At 43.0% G+C, this 14,211-nt stretch overlaps 1 protein-coding gene across 5 annotated transcripts in view; it reads right to left on the bottom strand.

Moving 5' to 3' along the window:
- The window catches only part of DIP2B (disco interacting protein 2 homolog B), a 194,053-nt gene extending 182,445 nt beyond the window's left edge, over window positions 1-11,608 (bottom strand). For 2 of the 5 annotated variants that reach the window (XM_081058481.1, XM_081058483.1), the window contains exon 1: window positions 11,366-11,608. In XM_081058481.1, coding sequence (XP_080914607.1) covers window positions 11,366-11,465 — 100 coding nt within the window. In that variant the 5' untranslated portion in view covers window positions 11,466-11,608. The remainder of the gene's footprint in view (window positions 1-11,365) is intronic. The other 3 variants (XM_081058482.1, XM_081058484.1, XM_081058485.1) reach the window with 2 other exon arrangements.
- Between the last annotated feature and the right edge of the window lie 2,603 nt (window positions 11,609-14,211).

Raw genomic sequence — 14,211 nt, 5'->3', positions numbered from 1 at the left:
TCTTGGAATGTAGACCTTTCTCTGATGGTTTCTTACACCATCATCAAAGCTGTACTATTGCAAATAGTCTGTATTGTTGTTGTTTTAACTTACTGTTTCTATCTAGGAGCTTATGTGTTTTTTGGGTTTTTTTCTTTATCACTGAATTCAGTAATTTTATCAGAATATGACTAGATTTGTGCCTTTTCTTATCAATCTTGCCTGGAACACAGAGAATTCATTCAATGTGCAGTCTTTCTCAATTTGCAATCTTTTTTCAGCTGAGGAAAAACTGCGTTTTATTACTTAATTCTCCTAATAATTCTCATTGTTTGCATTTTAGGTTTTCTGGATCTATCCTCCAAGTCCTATAACTTTACCTTCATGAGTTCCCATTCCAATTCTTGGCATTTTCTAAGCTTTGAAGTTGTTATTTTATTTGAACAGAGTTCAAAAAAGAGAGTGGTAAAGACATGTTCCAACTGCCATCTTCCCAGAATCACTTCAACTGGGATTAAATGATATCTTATCACTCAAGTCGAAAATAAAAACGCTTCTAAGTGCTCAAAAGACAATTACCTAAATTAATATCTTTAAAACCCAGACAGCTATTCGTTGAAAAGTTACTAGATTGAAAGCTCCTTGAAAACAGAGTAACTGCCTTCTATATATCTCTCATTTTCTCGATAGACCTTGTAAATAGATGTGCTCAATACATCTTTATTGATATATTCAGCACCTTAAAAGTTCCAAAAGATATAAGACATTGTCATTACACAAGAAACCTAAAGTCTAATTGAGGAGGCAGAAAAACAAAAACCCATAAATGAAACAAATAAACAGTGGTCAGTTAAGTGTTAAACTGGATAACGGCATACAACAAAGCCTAAAAATAGAAGAGATTAGTATGGACTATCTCAGTCAGCTGGTTTTATGATGAAGGAGATATTAGATAGGCCGTGAAACACGGGTACATTTTCATAGGAGAAAAGGCAGTCCTAACAAAAACAGTCACTGCAAAGCACAGCAGCGGAAATGAGCCTGTTAGGAAAAAGAGAGTAAGGAAACCAGTCAGACTGTAGCAGCAGAGTCTGTCAGAAACTGGTAAGGAAATATGAACAGATCGGGAGGTTCATGACAGTCTACATTCATTCATGAGATGAGTAAGTACTAAGCAGCACTTATGTGAAGGACGCTGTGTGCTGCCCTCAAGCAGCTTACAAAGGGAGCTAAGAATATTTATGCAAATAAAATCTCATAACTTTAATAAGGTAATTTGAAAAATAGCTGTAACAGAGGAGTAACATCGGAGAGCAGGGCTCTGAGAACCAACTAACAAGGAAGTTGAATTTTTTAAACGTGAAGTTCATCTTCCAGTTTTTTCCTTCGTCTCCTTGAAGAAAAAAAATAAGCCAAGAGCTATGGGAGGAAAAAAAATTATACTTATGATTTTTCTACATGTTCAATTTAAAAAAAGTTTCTCCAAACCAGAAAGGACATGCACTAAGGGAAGAATGACAACTCTTTAAAACTTCAAGACAGGAAAATAAAATGTGTAAGCTATGTATGGTGACAGACTGATGTTAACTAGACTTGTGGTGATCACTTCATAATATATATAAATATTGAATTATTATGTTGTACACCTGAAACTAACGTTGGATGTCAATCATACCTCAAAAAAAAAAAAAAAAAAAAAAAACACGTTTAAGACAGCCGATTTGCCTCACTCACAGATTTACAAAACAAGAAATTATCAGAAGCATCTACCTAATGATTCCTGCTGGTTCATTTTTATAATGGAAATTCCATGACAAGACTGGTCAGCACCATTATGACTTCGGGCTTGACCTGACCTAAGTTCTAGTCTACGAATAAGTTGAGACAACATACTCCATGGTCCTTAAAAAGAAAGAAAACCCTACTGATGCTTTAATTTATCCCTAAAAGCAATAGTGCTCTGAAATGAAAGAGATATTAGAGCACTATTCCTTCACAAAAGAAATAACTCCAAGAAAAATCCATTAAGTACCATGTCATTTACAGAAATATTTATACTAATTTTAAAATTCAACATTAAATTTCCTAAGGGAAAAACAACACCACCACCACTACAAACTCCTTCTGAGCCAGAATGTGACCACAATTCTGTGTCTGTGATCCAGAAGCTCAAGTCTAGGGCACACCAAGGACCTTCCAAAGGAGCTACTCGCCCTGTGGATTTCCATTTAGGGCTGTCCTGTGTAGCCTCCAAAATATTTTCGTCCTGAGTTTCCCCTGCAGTTTCTCATCACCCCCATCTCAGCTCAGGGAAGAAAATTTAATTTCATATAAAAATGTAAGTACATAAAATTATCTTTCACTTTATAAATAATCTTATAAGAGTTTACCCAGTAATTTTTGTCCTTTTAAGAAATAGAGAAGTCGCATCTTGCCGGAAGCTAGGCTGGCAAGAAGGAAACTCTCCCAGTATGTTTTAGAGTGCTAACCCCACTGGTTCTGGCAAAGCAAGGTCAGAAACAACCAACCTCATTCCTATTCCCATCTATTTTTCTGAGAACAGGATAGAACATTCCAATTATTTTCCCTCCAGGGAGCTCTACCTCCAAAACTCCAAAGATGGAAGCTGTATCTTAAGAAAAGTGAGGGCCGACAGTTAAGATTGAAGAGAATTTTGCCAAAACTACTTGAAACATGACTCAGGAAGATGGAGGCGAATAGCAGTGTGGAAACCCCATGGGATTTGGAGCCAAACCGACTTGGGTTGAAACCAGCACAGGTCCTTTCAGGCTTCAAGTTCTTTAACAAGTCTCTAGAAAATGGAAATCACACACCTATCTTGAGGAATTGTTAGGATTAGAAGCACATTTCAAAGACTTGCCCAAAGTCATACAGTAAACAGCAGAAGCAGAACTTGTCCCCAGTTCTAAATAACTCAAGTCCAGTGTTCTTTCCACTTTGCCATTCGTTTCAGAATGTTACTATTGTTGGTGAGGAAAAAGGGAAAGATCAGGTCACGTGTCACAGAGCAGCACACACTGCATTTCCCTCAATGCTCAGGTGCTTTTCGCTAGCTCAGCCCTCTCATCACTGTGATAACAGGAGCTATTTATTCAACACCTACTTACCGACCAGGCAGGGTATGTAAAGTGCTAAGCACAGGGCCTGTTACATAATAAGCGCTCAATAATTGATGGCTACTTATACAGAGATCTTAACTGCTTAAGAAAGCTTAGCATAGGCGGGCTTCTTACAGGAAATTGAGTGGAATACAAGATAACCAGACAGAAAACGGGGGAAAAACATGCCAGAGTGGGCATTTTTCAGAGAAAGAACACGTGCACAGAGGCATGGAAGTGAAAAAAGCACAGCACATTCAGGGAAGTACAAGTCATTCAGCATGGCTAGAAAGGAGAAAAAACATGGAAGGAGCAAGAAATGAGGCTAAAAAGGCAAGCAGGTGTTGGTACACAAAGTATGCTTGCACTTCACCCTGTGGATGAGGAAAGCCAACGAAACTTTTCAACAGGGAAAAGGACACAATTAGATCTGTTTCAGAATGATCATTCCATCACGGAATGGAAGAAGAGACTAAAGGCAGGCCAACGAGTTAGGAGACGACTGTAATAGTCTCAGCAAGAGATAAGAGCCTGAACACAGCGTTGTGAACGGCGCGGAAGAAGGAGAATCACCAGGAGTCAGTGATCCATTAGAAGGTAAGGATAACCCCCCCCCCCCCCCCCGTGTTTGAGCTGGCTGAATGAACATGCTGAAGTAGAGAGTATTTGTGGAGTGGGCTGAAACGAGGAGTACAGTTTTGGATTGCTAAGTTACAGCTGTCCCGGGGCAACCAAGGGGGTGTCTGGAGCAGAGGAGAGTCAGGGCTCGAGAGATACCAACCAGGGAGGCATCTCGCAGCCATGACAGCTGGAGCCTGGGGCATGGATGAGATGACTCAGCGAGTGTCTGTGAAGAAAGAGGCAAGCTAATGACAGGTATCAGGAACACCCACATCAGGAGGAAGAGACAGAAAAGGAAACCCAAGAGAGCAGTTAGGGAGACGGAAGGAAGTGATGCCATAAAAGCTAAGGAAGGAGAGAGTTTTATAAAGATAATGGTCCAAGGTACCCAGTGCTGCAGAGAAGGATGCCGTATCCAGTGGGCACCACCACTCAGCCAGATAGAAGTCACTGGTGGCCTTGCAGGCAGTTGGTTCTGAGACTTGATGAGGTAGAAGCAACGGACTGAGGAGTAAGCAAAGGTAAGGAGTAAGATAAAGGAACTGCAGGCCACAGCTTCTAGGATGGATGAGAGGGAGAGTACAAGCACAGGAGAGCAAGCAGATTCCAATACGAGATTGTGGGAAGCCGCTGCTTTTAAGATAGGACACTCTTCAGCATATTCATTACAGGCTGAAGGGAAGGAGCCAAGAGCCAAGTGTTAAGTGAGAGGCTAAAGATGAGAAAAGAAACAAAGACAAATGACTATGACTGAATAGATCAATGAAGGAAGCTCCCAAGATCCCAGAGGGGGAGAAGATGGGACTGAGAACACAGCCAGAGGGATACACTGTAGAAGAGAAGGGGGATTTCTCCTCTGAGAAAAGAAAGGGGATAAGGGTGGGAACTGATAGAGATTAAGTTGGTGAGTGTTGAGGAGGGAAGCTGAGGGAATTTGGCTTTCCTTACAAGCTAGTGAGAATGAAAGGTGATAGACCTGATTTGTAACTTTGCTTCATACTCCTCTTTAGAAACCGATGAAAGCTGTAGACTCTGTCGCCCAAAAAGGCACTAACACTCAAAATTCTGAACGTGATTTCAGAGCGTCTCCGATTCCACTGAAGCCAACCCGTGTATCCAAAGATTCTGTCATCTGTAAGGCCATGGAATTCCAAAGAGATGGCCTTTCGGGAGTGATCTTGTTCACAGAAGAGCATCCACAGGGGAAAGCAACTTATTCATTAGAAGCACAAAGGTTAAAAAAACACCTCTCACTTAAACCTCTACAATATACTCAATGACCAAAAAGAGATGGACTATTTGTGTACAAAACTATCTTAAACTCTCCAGGGATAAAAGATATAGAAGAACATCCCTGCCTTTAGAAAATGTAGAATTTAAAGACAATGAGTGGCAAAGCCTTGGATTTAGCAACGGCTTTAGATAAAAGCAGTATTTTCAAAAGATGAAAGATCAACCCAGAGGTGAAGGGAGACAAAAATCAGACCCTGAAGTCTAAAGCTAGAAGACAGTAAATGGTTGGTGGTAAATGCTACTCAAAGGAAAAGAGGATGCAAGAGAACTTCTGAAGGAGGAACCGAAAGGATTTGTTCACTAAGGACAAAGGGAGGACTAAAAAAGGAAGAACAAAGACGTACTGGAAGGTACATGTGCTTTTTCATAACTTGGATATGCTTGAGTCTCAGAAACCATGCTTAAATTTCAGAGCCACTTGCCGGAACCTACAGGCTCAGAAATGTACACATGCCAGATGTCTGCATCAAACAAACCAGCTACTCTTCTCAGCTCTCGTCAACTGCTTGCAGTGACCCAACACGTGTTGAGCTAAGGGTAGAGGGTGCCGACAGGGGCACCTGATGACGGAGGAAAGTCTTGCTTTTAAAAAATATATACGCAAATTGATTCCATTCATCACTTCGTATATAACCACGTATTCCTAAGTTACACACGATATTGAAAACAGCCAAGTCGGTGTGCATCGGTTCACCACCAGAAACAATTAGGATTACGTGTATGCCACCTACTACACTCAGCTTTTCTCCTATGATCTCATTTTAACACTCCTCACAACTCTAATGAAGTTGTCATTCCTGTTTTAAGAATTGAAGACACAAAAACCAGGGAGGTTAGGCAGTCTGTCCAAGGTCACAGAGCTAATAAGGGACAGGCCAGGACTTGGACCCAGGCCCATCAGATGCCAAAATCTGTGCCTCTCAAATGATTGCACAACCCCGCATGGTGCCAAATCAAATCCCCAAGACAGAGACTTTGTATTTCAATTCCAGTCAAATTGAAGTGAGCAGAAATTTATTACACTCCCGAAACAATACAAGACAGAAACAGTTGGGGAATTATTTAAAGAAGTTTAGGACGTAAACGACCTCTGTAGGAGCTTACATTGAGGTGAAATGAAAAACAATTTAAATTAAAAAATATATGATTGGCAAAAATGATATAAACTGTAAATGCTGTGAGGTTTGAAGCTCGAGAGCTCACAGCGGTCAGGGTCAGCTTTATTAAAAAGGTAGTACTTCAGATGAACTCTTAAAAAATTGTGAGAAACTGCACACAAGCAGGAAGGAATGTTTCAAAAAGCATTCCTGAATTAATCATGAAAGGAGACCATGGAGAACGATAGCAATTACAATACAAATATAGTGGGAAGGCCCTTTTTAGCTACCAACCCTGAGATACTAATCCTCCCAAAGGCCAGGAAAGAAAGTATCCACCAAGGGCTGGGCTAAGAGTGAAGGGCTAATGATTTCTCTTATTCAGAAATCCAGCTCAACGCCATGGGGCTGTCAAGCTACAAGATTAGTTTTCCAAAACACACACGAGAACTAAGGTGTCCAAATAAACGTTCTCCTCTACAGTTAAGGCAAATCATTCTTCCAACAGAGAGAACTTGTCTGTCACTTCTCTTCGGGAATGGCCCTCAAAACCAGTTCACAGTCATTTTAATTTTTTGACAGTCATGATGAAAGTCAGTTTATAATCACTCTAGTTTTTTCAATCTCAATTAGTTTGGACTCCAAATAACATCAACCAGCTTTTCTCCACTTGTCTGCAAGTAACCATAAAATGAAACTCCACCCTCAGAGAATTAAAATTTGCCACCATGAGGATTTTCAAAGGAATGTGCCACAGGCTCTGACAGCAATTCCTAAAAATGAGTCCCAACATAAGACAAGTATAGCCCACCAAAAAATACACTTATGCAAGTTTTAGGAGGTAGATCACTTAGGTAATGCCCACTTTGGGTTATTTAAAAGTCCACACACCTGCTTTCCTTAATGCTGCCAGCATCAGGTATAACAACTGCTTCGATATCATTTTCTGATAAAGGTACATCCCACGAATTCATGACTACACTACAGAGCTAGGGGAAGTGGCCCACCTTCCCGTTATAGGTAAAGGAGGGCTTTGCCAGTTGTCTGATGGTTTAATTCGAGTTGTCAGCCTCTCTATTCAGCATCTTATCCTTTCCTTCTTCCACTCCCTCACCTCTTCCCCATCTTTTTAAAATTTTTTTATTGGGGAATATTGGGGAACAGTGTGTTTCTCCAGGGCCCATCAGCTCCAAGTCATTGTCCTTCAATCTAGTTGTGGAGGGCGCAGCTCAGCTCCAAGTCCAGTCGCCATTTTCAATCTTTAGTTGCAGGGGGCGCAGCCCATCGAACCGACAACTTTGTTGCTGAGAGCTCCCGTTCTAACCAACTGAGCAATCTGGCTGCCCCTCCAGCGGCAGCTCGTAGTCTTCACTCTAGTTGTAAAGGGCGCAGCTCCCTGGCCCATGTGGGAATTGAACCAGCAACCCTGTTGTTCAGAGTTGCGCTCTAACCAACTGAGCCATCTGGCCACCCCTGCCCCACTCTTAAAGAGGATTTATTTCAACTCCTAGGATTTGGCCCTCTCTTATCCCCCTCACGTTGAAGGTGGACCCAGTACCAAGCTCTAAGGACCGGCAAGAGGTGATGAAACAGGAGAAAGGGAGGATGTGCCTGTGTTTGTTGTGTTTGTGCTCAGAAGTGTTCAAACAAGAAAAGGGAGGATCCCTTCCTGTAAGTATTCTTTTATCTTAAATACCTCTCCAGTTGTCATCGTTGGCCTGTTCTCAGACACTGAAGGCTTGCACTCCTTCCGACATGCCACAGAAGTATGGAATTTATGTCCTTCTTTCCTTCACCCTTAGGAATGAACTGCACAAGCTAAATCACAGGCCTCTCTACTAGCTACCCAATCCACTCTCTTATTTATCGTACTCTGTTGCTTCTTTTTCACAACAACAAAGCAGATAGTTTCCTCTTTTCTTAGAAGGCAGCCTCTGTACAAAACTCCATCATGGTCTCATGTACATACATTTTGTTGATATTTTTAAGCGGTTTCCCTCCCAGACGCGGCACTCCTTGGAAGCCAATAGAGTGCCCTGCCTACCTCTGTATCCCCAGCGCACAGTAGCCACCAAATAAATGTGTGGATCAAATACATGAATGAGAGATTTGAAAGAGATTTCAGAAAGAGAATCAAGCAGACTATTTGGAATTGTGGCATACAACTGTTTTGTGGTGTTTCCTTAGAATAAAATCGAGAGTCAATAGCTTGTGCAATAACAGTCAACATATTTACATCCTTCAGTGATAACAGATACCATAATTACATGGCAGCTTAGGATAATGGCACTTATTACATGCACAACTTTAGACAAAACACTTAACCCTTGTGAGTCTAACTTTCCCCCTCTGTCAAATCAAAAAAAAAAAAAAGAGGAAAAGATGGGAGAGGTGGTAATATCTATTCTACCTAATCACAGTCATCGTCAAGTGAAATGACATAATACATAAGATCAATACACAAATATAAGATATTATCACAGATTTAAACAAATAATTCTCACTAGTCTTCTTTATGTACATATACTTCACTAAAACACGAATAAAGTTCAGACAAAAGAGCCTACTGTTAAACATATAATAAATATGAGAATATATGTGAATCATGAAAAATTTTCAACCACGGAATACTTGTAAGAAAACTCCAACCTATTCGATTCATCTATAGAAAAGCTCGTGATTACGGTAACTTCAATTTTCAGTGATTCTCCAGGGAGTTGCAGGCTCTGCCTCTTGCTGCAGAAGCGGGAGGCTTTCATCAGCAAGTCCGCGGTGACCTGCCTAAAGCCCCAGCCGGAGCCCTGCACAGCACTCTGCGGCAAACGGGCTCCGGGGGCACAGACCTGCATTTCAGCACAGGGTTAGTCAGCTCATGTATGACCAACGCCTGCAGCTGAAAATACAGGCGAGCACAAAGAAAATTCTTTAACAGTAGACAACTCAGACTATCACTATAATTATGACCAACAATGGCCTAAACCTGGAAAAAAAAAAATGAATAAAATCAAGGAATGAGTGCACCAAAGCCAGCACACACGGTAAACACATAGTTCAAAGTGCCTTCTTTTTTTTTTTTAAGAAGAAAAAAGTACTTTGGTCAGAGCAGTCACTGTAGAGAAAATGTAAAACAAACAAACAAAGGTTGGTTCCAAATATGCTACAGCTATCACCAATAACACCATGCTATAGACTTGGGGGCTGTTGGGTTGTTTCAACTTCACTTGAATTCCTAAAAATATCTACTTCTCCGCAATGATCCTCTGTACTCTGAGCAAAACAGAGAAAAACAGATGGCCAAGATGCTGACACTGCAGGCCCAAGGGTTTCCAACTGTATGTTTTTCTAGTTATCCATTGCTAAAAGAGATGAAATACAGGATAATGTAGTATAAATCTGTAAGAAACCAATTTGGACTAAGTCATATGCCAACCAAAACAATTCTGCACTGGAAAACAAACCATGCACTTGTCCTTAGAAATGTTTAAGCCTTGGCATTCAGAGTGTATGAGTTTCACACACTTCTCTGGAGGGGAGGTGAGCTAATCAGTGTGAGTCCTAGAAATAGTTCCTCACAATCATCTCTAGAAACACCCAGAGAAGTAAACAATAATCAGCTGGAAGCAGAAATACCAAGAATAAGGAGCTTCCAGGATTTCCCTCTCGGTGTAAAACCAATCAACTCCTATTTTTAATCTCTTTCTGACGCAAACAGCCAGCCAAACCTCTCGCTTTCTGGCTAATCAAAGATAGCTGCTTCGTTACTGTAAAATAACTGTTTCAAAAGTCGATCTGAATGTAAGTCATTACAGATTGAAAGACAATGCTTTAGGAGAAAACTGAAGTATGTTGCCAGGCAGAACAGGATGGTAATGCCCTAAACACGTCACAGAAACAAACTCATCCACTACCACTGATTTTGGGAACTGGCCAAAGAATAACTTCCCAACTGATTAATTGAAAAATAATATCTGTAATTAAGTGCAAATGAAAAGAGTACTTCCCTATACATTGGGAAAACCTAACAGCGTTATTAATAATTACTTCTTTCCATGCCCAACTGGATTTACAACACAAATGTACTTATGGTTTTTCATTGTAAAGGATGGGGGTGGGGGAGATAATGTCTCGATAAGTGAACAAAGTCAGAACTCTCCAGGGAACGTGTCACATTCTTCTTTTCCAATGAACAATTTTGAATCCACTTGAAAAATGCTAGGGAAGAGGGCCTTTGGCAAGGAACTCACTAAGAATATGCGACTCTGGGGCCACCACCACAGCCCTGACATCAAGCTTGGACAAAATACTGCTTTTGTGTGTGAGGCAGCTTGTGATAAAAACAGGAACTTTGTGGAGAACTGCTCACAACTGCGCAAGGAGCCTGATCACATGCCCGCGACACAGCACTGTTTCATTGTTATCCCAGGGACTTTTCTAAGAACAGTGGCTTGATTTATTCCATTCTTTTAATTTTCAAAATAAATCCAGCCCTCCCTGTACCAATCCATTGTCAAAAGAAAGAGGGTGCCGGCCAGGATTGGCATGTAACCTCTCCTCCCTCCTTCAAAGACTCCAAAAGGTGATCAGATGCGGAAAATTCAGCAGGAACACGCGCACCAGGAGAAAACCCTTCTGACAAAGGTGGTCTCACAGCAGCACCGTGTGTCTCTCTCTGGGTTAATGCCTCTGCTTCTAATCCCTTGAAGACCCTCACGGGCCCACCCAGTTTCTGTCTTACTCCTGTCACTGGGGAGGCATCTCTCATTGTTAAAGAAGGAAGAAGAAATGCTGCCGATTTCCTCTGTGTCTTTCTCCTCTTCCGAAGGGCTAAGGGGGACAGGGACAGGAGTGGGGCCCTCCCCTCGACAAGGGCAGAGCACAGAAAAAGCTGTCAGCCCCCCCGCTGGCAGCCTGACCCCCACCCCCACCGAGCCCCGACGCCCGGGCAGAAGCGGAGCGCGCAGCTTTGTCTCGCGTTTTGGGGGCAGGGAGCGCAGAAGCAGCCCGGGCCTGGGGAGGCCCTCTCTCCCCCCAAGCCCCCGCGTGACCCCTCCCAGAGAACACGATGCACCCACACGGGAAAGCCACTTCCCCGGGTGGGAGAGGAGGGAAGACACCCTCCAGAGCCCGGGCCAGATTTCCGGCACCCTCCTCCCCTCTCGCCCGCACGGCCACCAGGGCGCGCGGCAGGGACCTGGTCTCCCTCTCGCCGCGAACCGCAGCGGCGCCCGGGCGCTCGCCCCCCCGCCCGGCTCCTACCCTCCGAGAGCTCCAGCTCCAGCTCCGCCAGCTGCGCCCGCACGTCGGGCGGCAGCGCCGCCACCGCGGCCGGCGCGGGCTCCAGGCCTCGCTCCGCCATCCCGGCTCCGCCAGCCACACTCCGGAAGACAAGAGAGGGGGCCGAAGGAGGGACGGACTGACGCGGGTCCACACCCGGGCTACAAGATCCGGCTCCGGCCGCCGAGCGCCGCCAGCGCCGCTGCTACCGCTGCCGCCATGAGCGAGGGTCACGTGAGCACCCCGGCCCCGCCTCCCGGCCGAGGACGCACCGCCTCCTTTGCCAAGTCAAACTCAGGACTCGCGTGTTTATGGCGCCCTCTACTGGGAAACTCGTGAAACGACGAGCCCAAGCCCGCTATCCCGAATTCTGCACAAGACCCGCATAAGGTGTTGATGAGGTGGACACGCAGCATTTAATTTAACCTTTTACAAACTCACGTAGAAGGAGTTTTCAGGAGCTCCAGGCCATACTTTTTCCACCTCTCTTCTCTTAGTAGTGTATGCCTTTGTCTTTTCCCTAACTCCATTTTGCCCTAATTGACACCTACCCATTTAAAAGGGCCTGAACACAGGCCCCTTCTTTTTTTGGGAATTCCCCGGTTCCACTTGCCAGGAGCTCTTTGTTTCTGTTTCAAATTCCATCAATTAAGACAATGGAGGGAGAATCCGATTCCTTCTGACTAGACTTCTAAAGACTTACAAGAGGTAAACTTACACTTCTTTATCTTTTTATCCTCCTCAGTGTATATAACTTAGTAGGTACTCCAAAAATATTAATAGTTTAATTCAATATAAAAAGGATCCAAACATTTGTGTGCTTTTACCAGGAACTACTAGGCAGATGCTTTACATTGTCATTCATATTCTTTCTATAACAGTATTGAATCTTTTTTTTAATGCCAAATCTCCCCTTCACAATTTGGGGGATTCCAGTGTTTTTACTTCCTTTCCATGCTGATCCAGAAGTGGTTCTTTAATAGAACGGGCCCCAACATCTATCCATTAGGAGTTTCTAGACAGTATTTTGTATCATTTATGGGATGGAAGGAAAAAAATTTTTTTAAGTTGAGAAAAGAATTTCAGCTTGAAAAAAGGAAGAATGTGACAGCATGGCTGAAGGTAAACTTTGAAAATTCCTTTTAACTGCAACACTGTAAGAATTTGTGGTAATATACGTATGTGTGTCCTCTGGTTTACACGAGGGCTGCTGCAGTTTTCTTAAAAGGCTGCAAATTCATTGACATTCCTCCCATCAAAAAGCGAGGGCCTTGTCTCCTTCCATGAATCTGAAGGGGCTTCTGATTGCTATGACAGGTAGAATATGGCACAAGTGATACTATGTGATTTCCAAGGCTCGGTTCCAGAAGGCCATGCAGCTTCCCTTTTTTGTGTTGGAATACTCCCACTCCAGCAAACCCCTCTGAATCCTCCCTCCTAGGACACTCGCTGAGAACCCAGCATGCAGGGAGCTGCCACATGGAACGGCATGTGAGCAGCTCTGCCCAACGTCTCAGCTAAGCCCAGCCTTCTAAGCATCCAAGCCCAGGGTGGTGAAGAAGCCTCCAGATGATTCCAGCCCCTGGACATTTGAATCTTCCTAGCGGAGGTCCCAAACAATGTGGAAAAAAACACCCTATCCTTATTATGCCGTCCAAATGACTGTGAACATAACAAAACGGTCACCCTTTCTTTTATGCCTCTAAGTTTGGGATAGTTTGTGCTACAGCAACAGACTACCACAAGAAGGGCTCTAGCAGGTGTTCTTGTTTATCCTCCTAACAGCCTTTTACCCCTTTTTCCTTGTCAGCAGACCACCCCAACCCCTATTAAGGCTGAATATGCCAATACTCACTTTCCCACCCTCCTTGGCAGGTGTGTGATCCAGTGAAGAAACTATTGGGAGGGGAGCTTCTGGGGAAGATTTTCCTCCTTGATAAGGGATGCACAAGGAGAAACGGCTCCTTTATTTCCTTCCTGTCTTTGGGTGTTGTCCTGTTCACAGCAGTCACCTTGCAACCATAGAGGAAAGCTAAGAGAAGTATAGACACTTCGCCTACAACTTGAGAGACTTGGTCTGTTATTATAAAATAACAAACCATAGAACCAACTATACTGAGCTGCTTCTTGTTTGTTATGTGAGAAAAGAGGTTTAAAACTTTTTTAGTTGAATATTCTGTTAGATACAACCCAAAGCTTCTCATCTGATACTGAATTTGTTACCAAAAATGGGCTATTACAGGTGAGCCAACTATGAAATGGCTGAGTGCGGTTGCAAATTGTCTAGTAAACAATTATGACACAGATCATGTGTAGACTGGGGTTGTTTTGCTAGGAGAAATTATCAGAAAAATTCAGGATTTGGGGAGAAATCCTGAATTTGACTGTTTGATGTGGCTTTCAGTAAATTCTTAAGAGACAAACAGTCTGAAGATGTCCCACCCGAGGACAGGTGGGGAAATTTGGCTTTGCTTAGAAGCTTTTCAGGCTGTAATCCATATTAACAGATGACAGAGTGGAGGTTTGTTGGGCTGGGAAAGCCAACTTCTTTAATGCCCAAATTAAAGCTAGGATGAACAGAAGCAGAAACATAAGAGATTTAACAGGTCATAACATTGAAAACATTGGGGCTGTAGATCTCTGAAGGACCTCAAGACCTTTCATTGAACAGTCTTTGTCATAGGAAGGGGGTAAATTGAGGGAAAAAATGCAAGCCTGGCAGAAAAAAAAATAGATTTAGGGAGGTATTCTTCCCCTGAGGTCATTCATTTCAAATTGTCTTAGGGAAGAAATCTTGAAAGAAGTATTCGCTGAGTAGAGGGACAAGA

The sequence above is a fragment of the Rhinolophus hipposideros genome, assembly GCF_964194185.1.
Source record: "Rhinolophus hipposideros genome assembly, chromosome: 9".
Classification (NCBI taxonomy): Eukaryota; Metazoa; Chordata; class Mammalia; order Chiroptera; family Rhinolophidae; genus Rhinolophus; species Rhinolophus hipposideros.
This window is presented reverse-complemented; position numbering and strand designations above follow the sequence as displayed.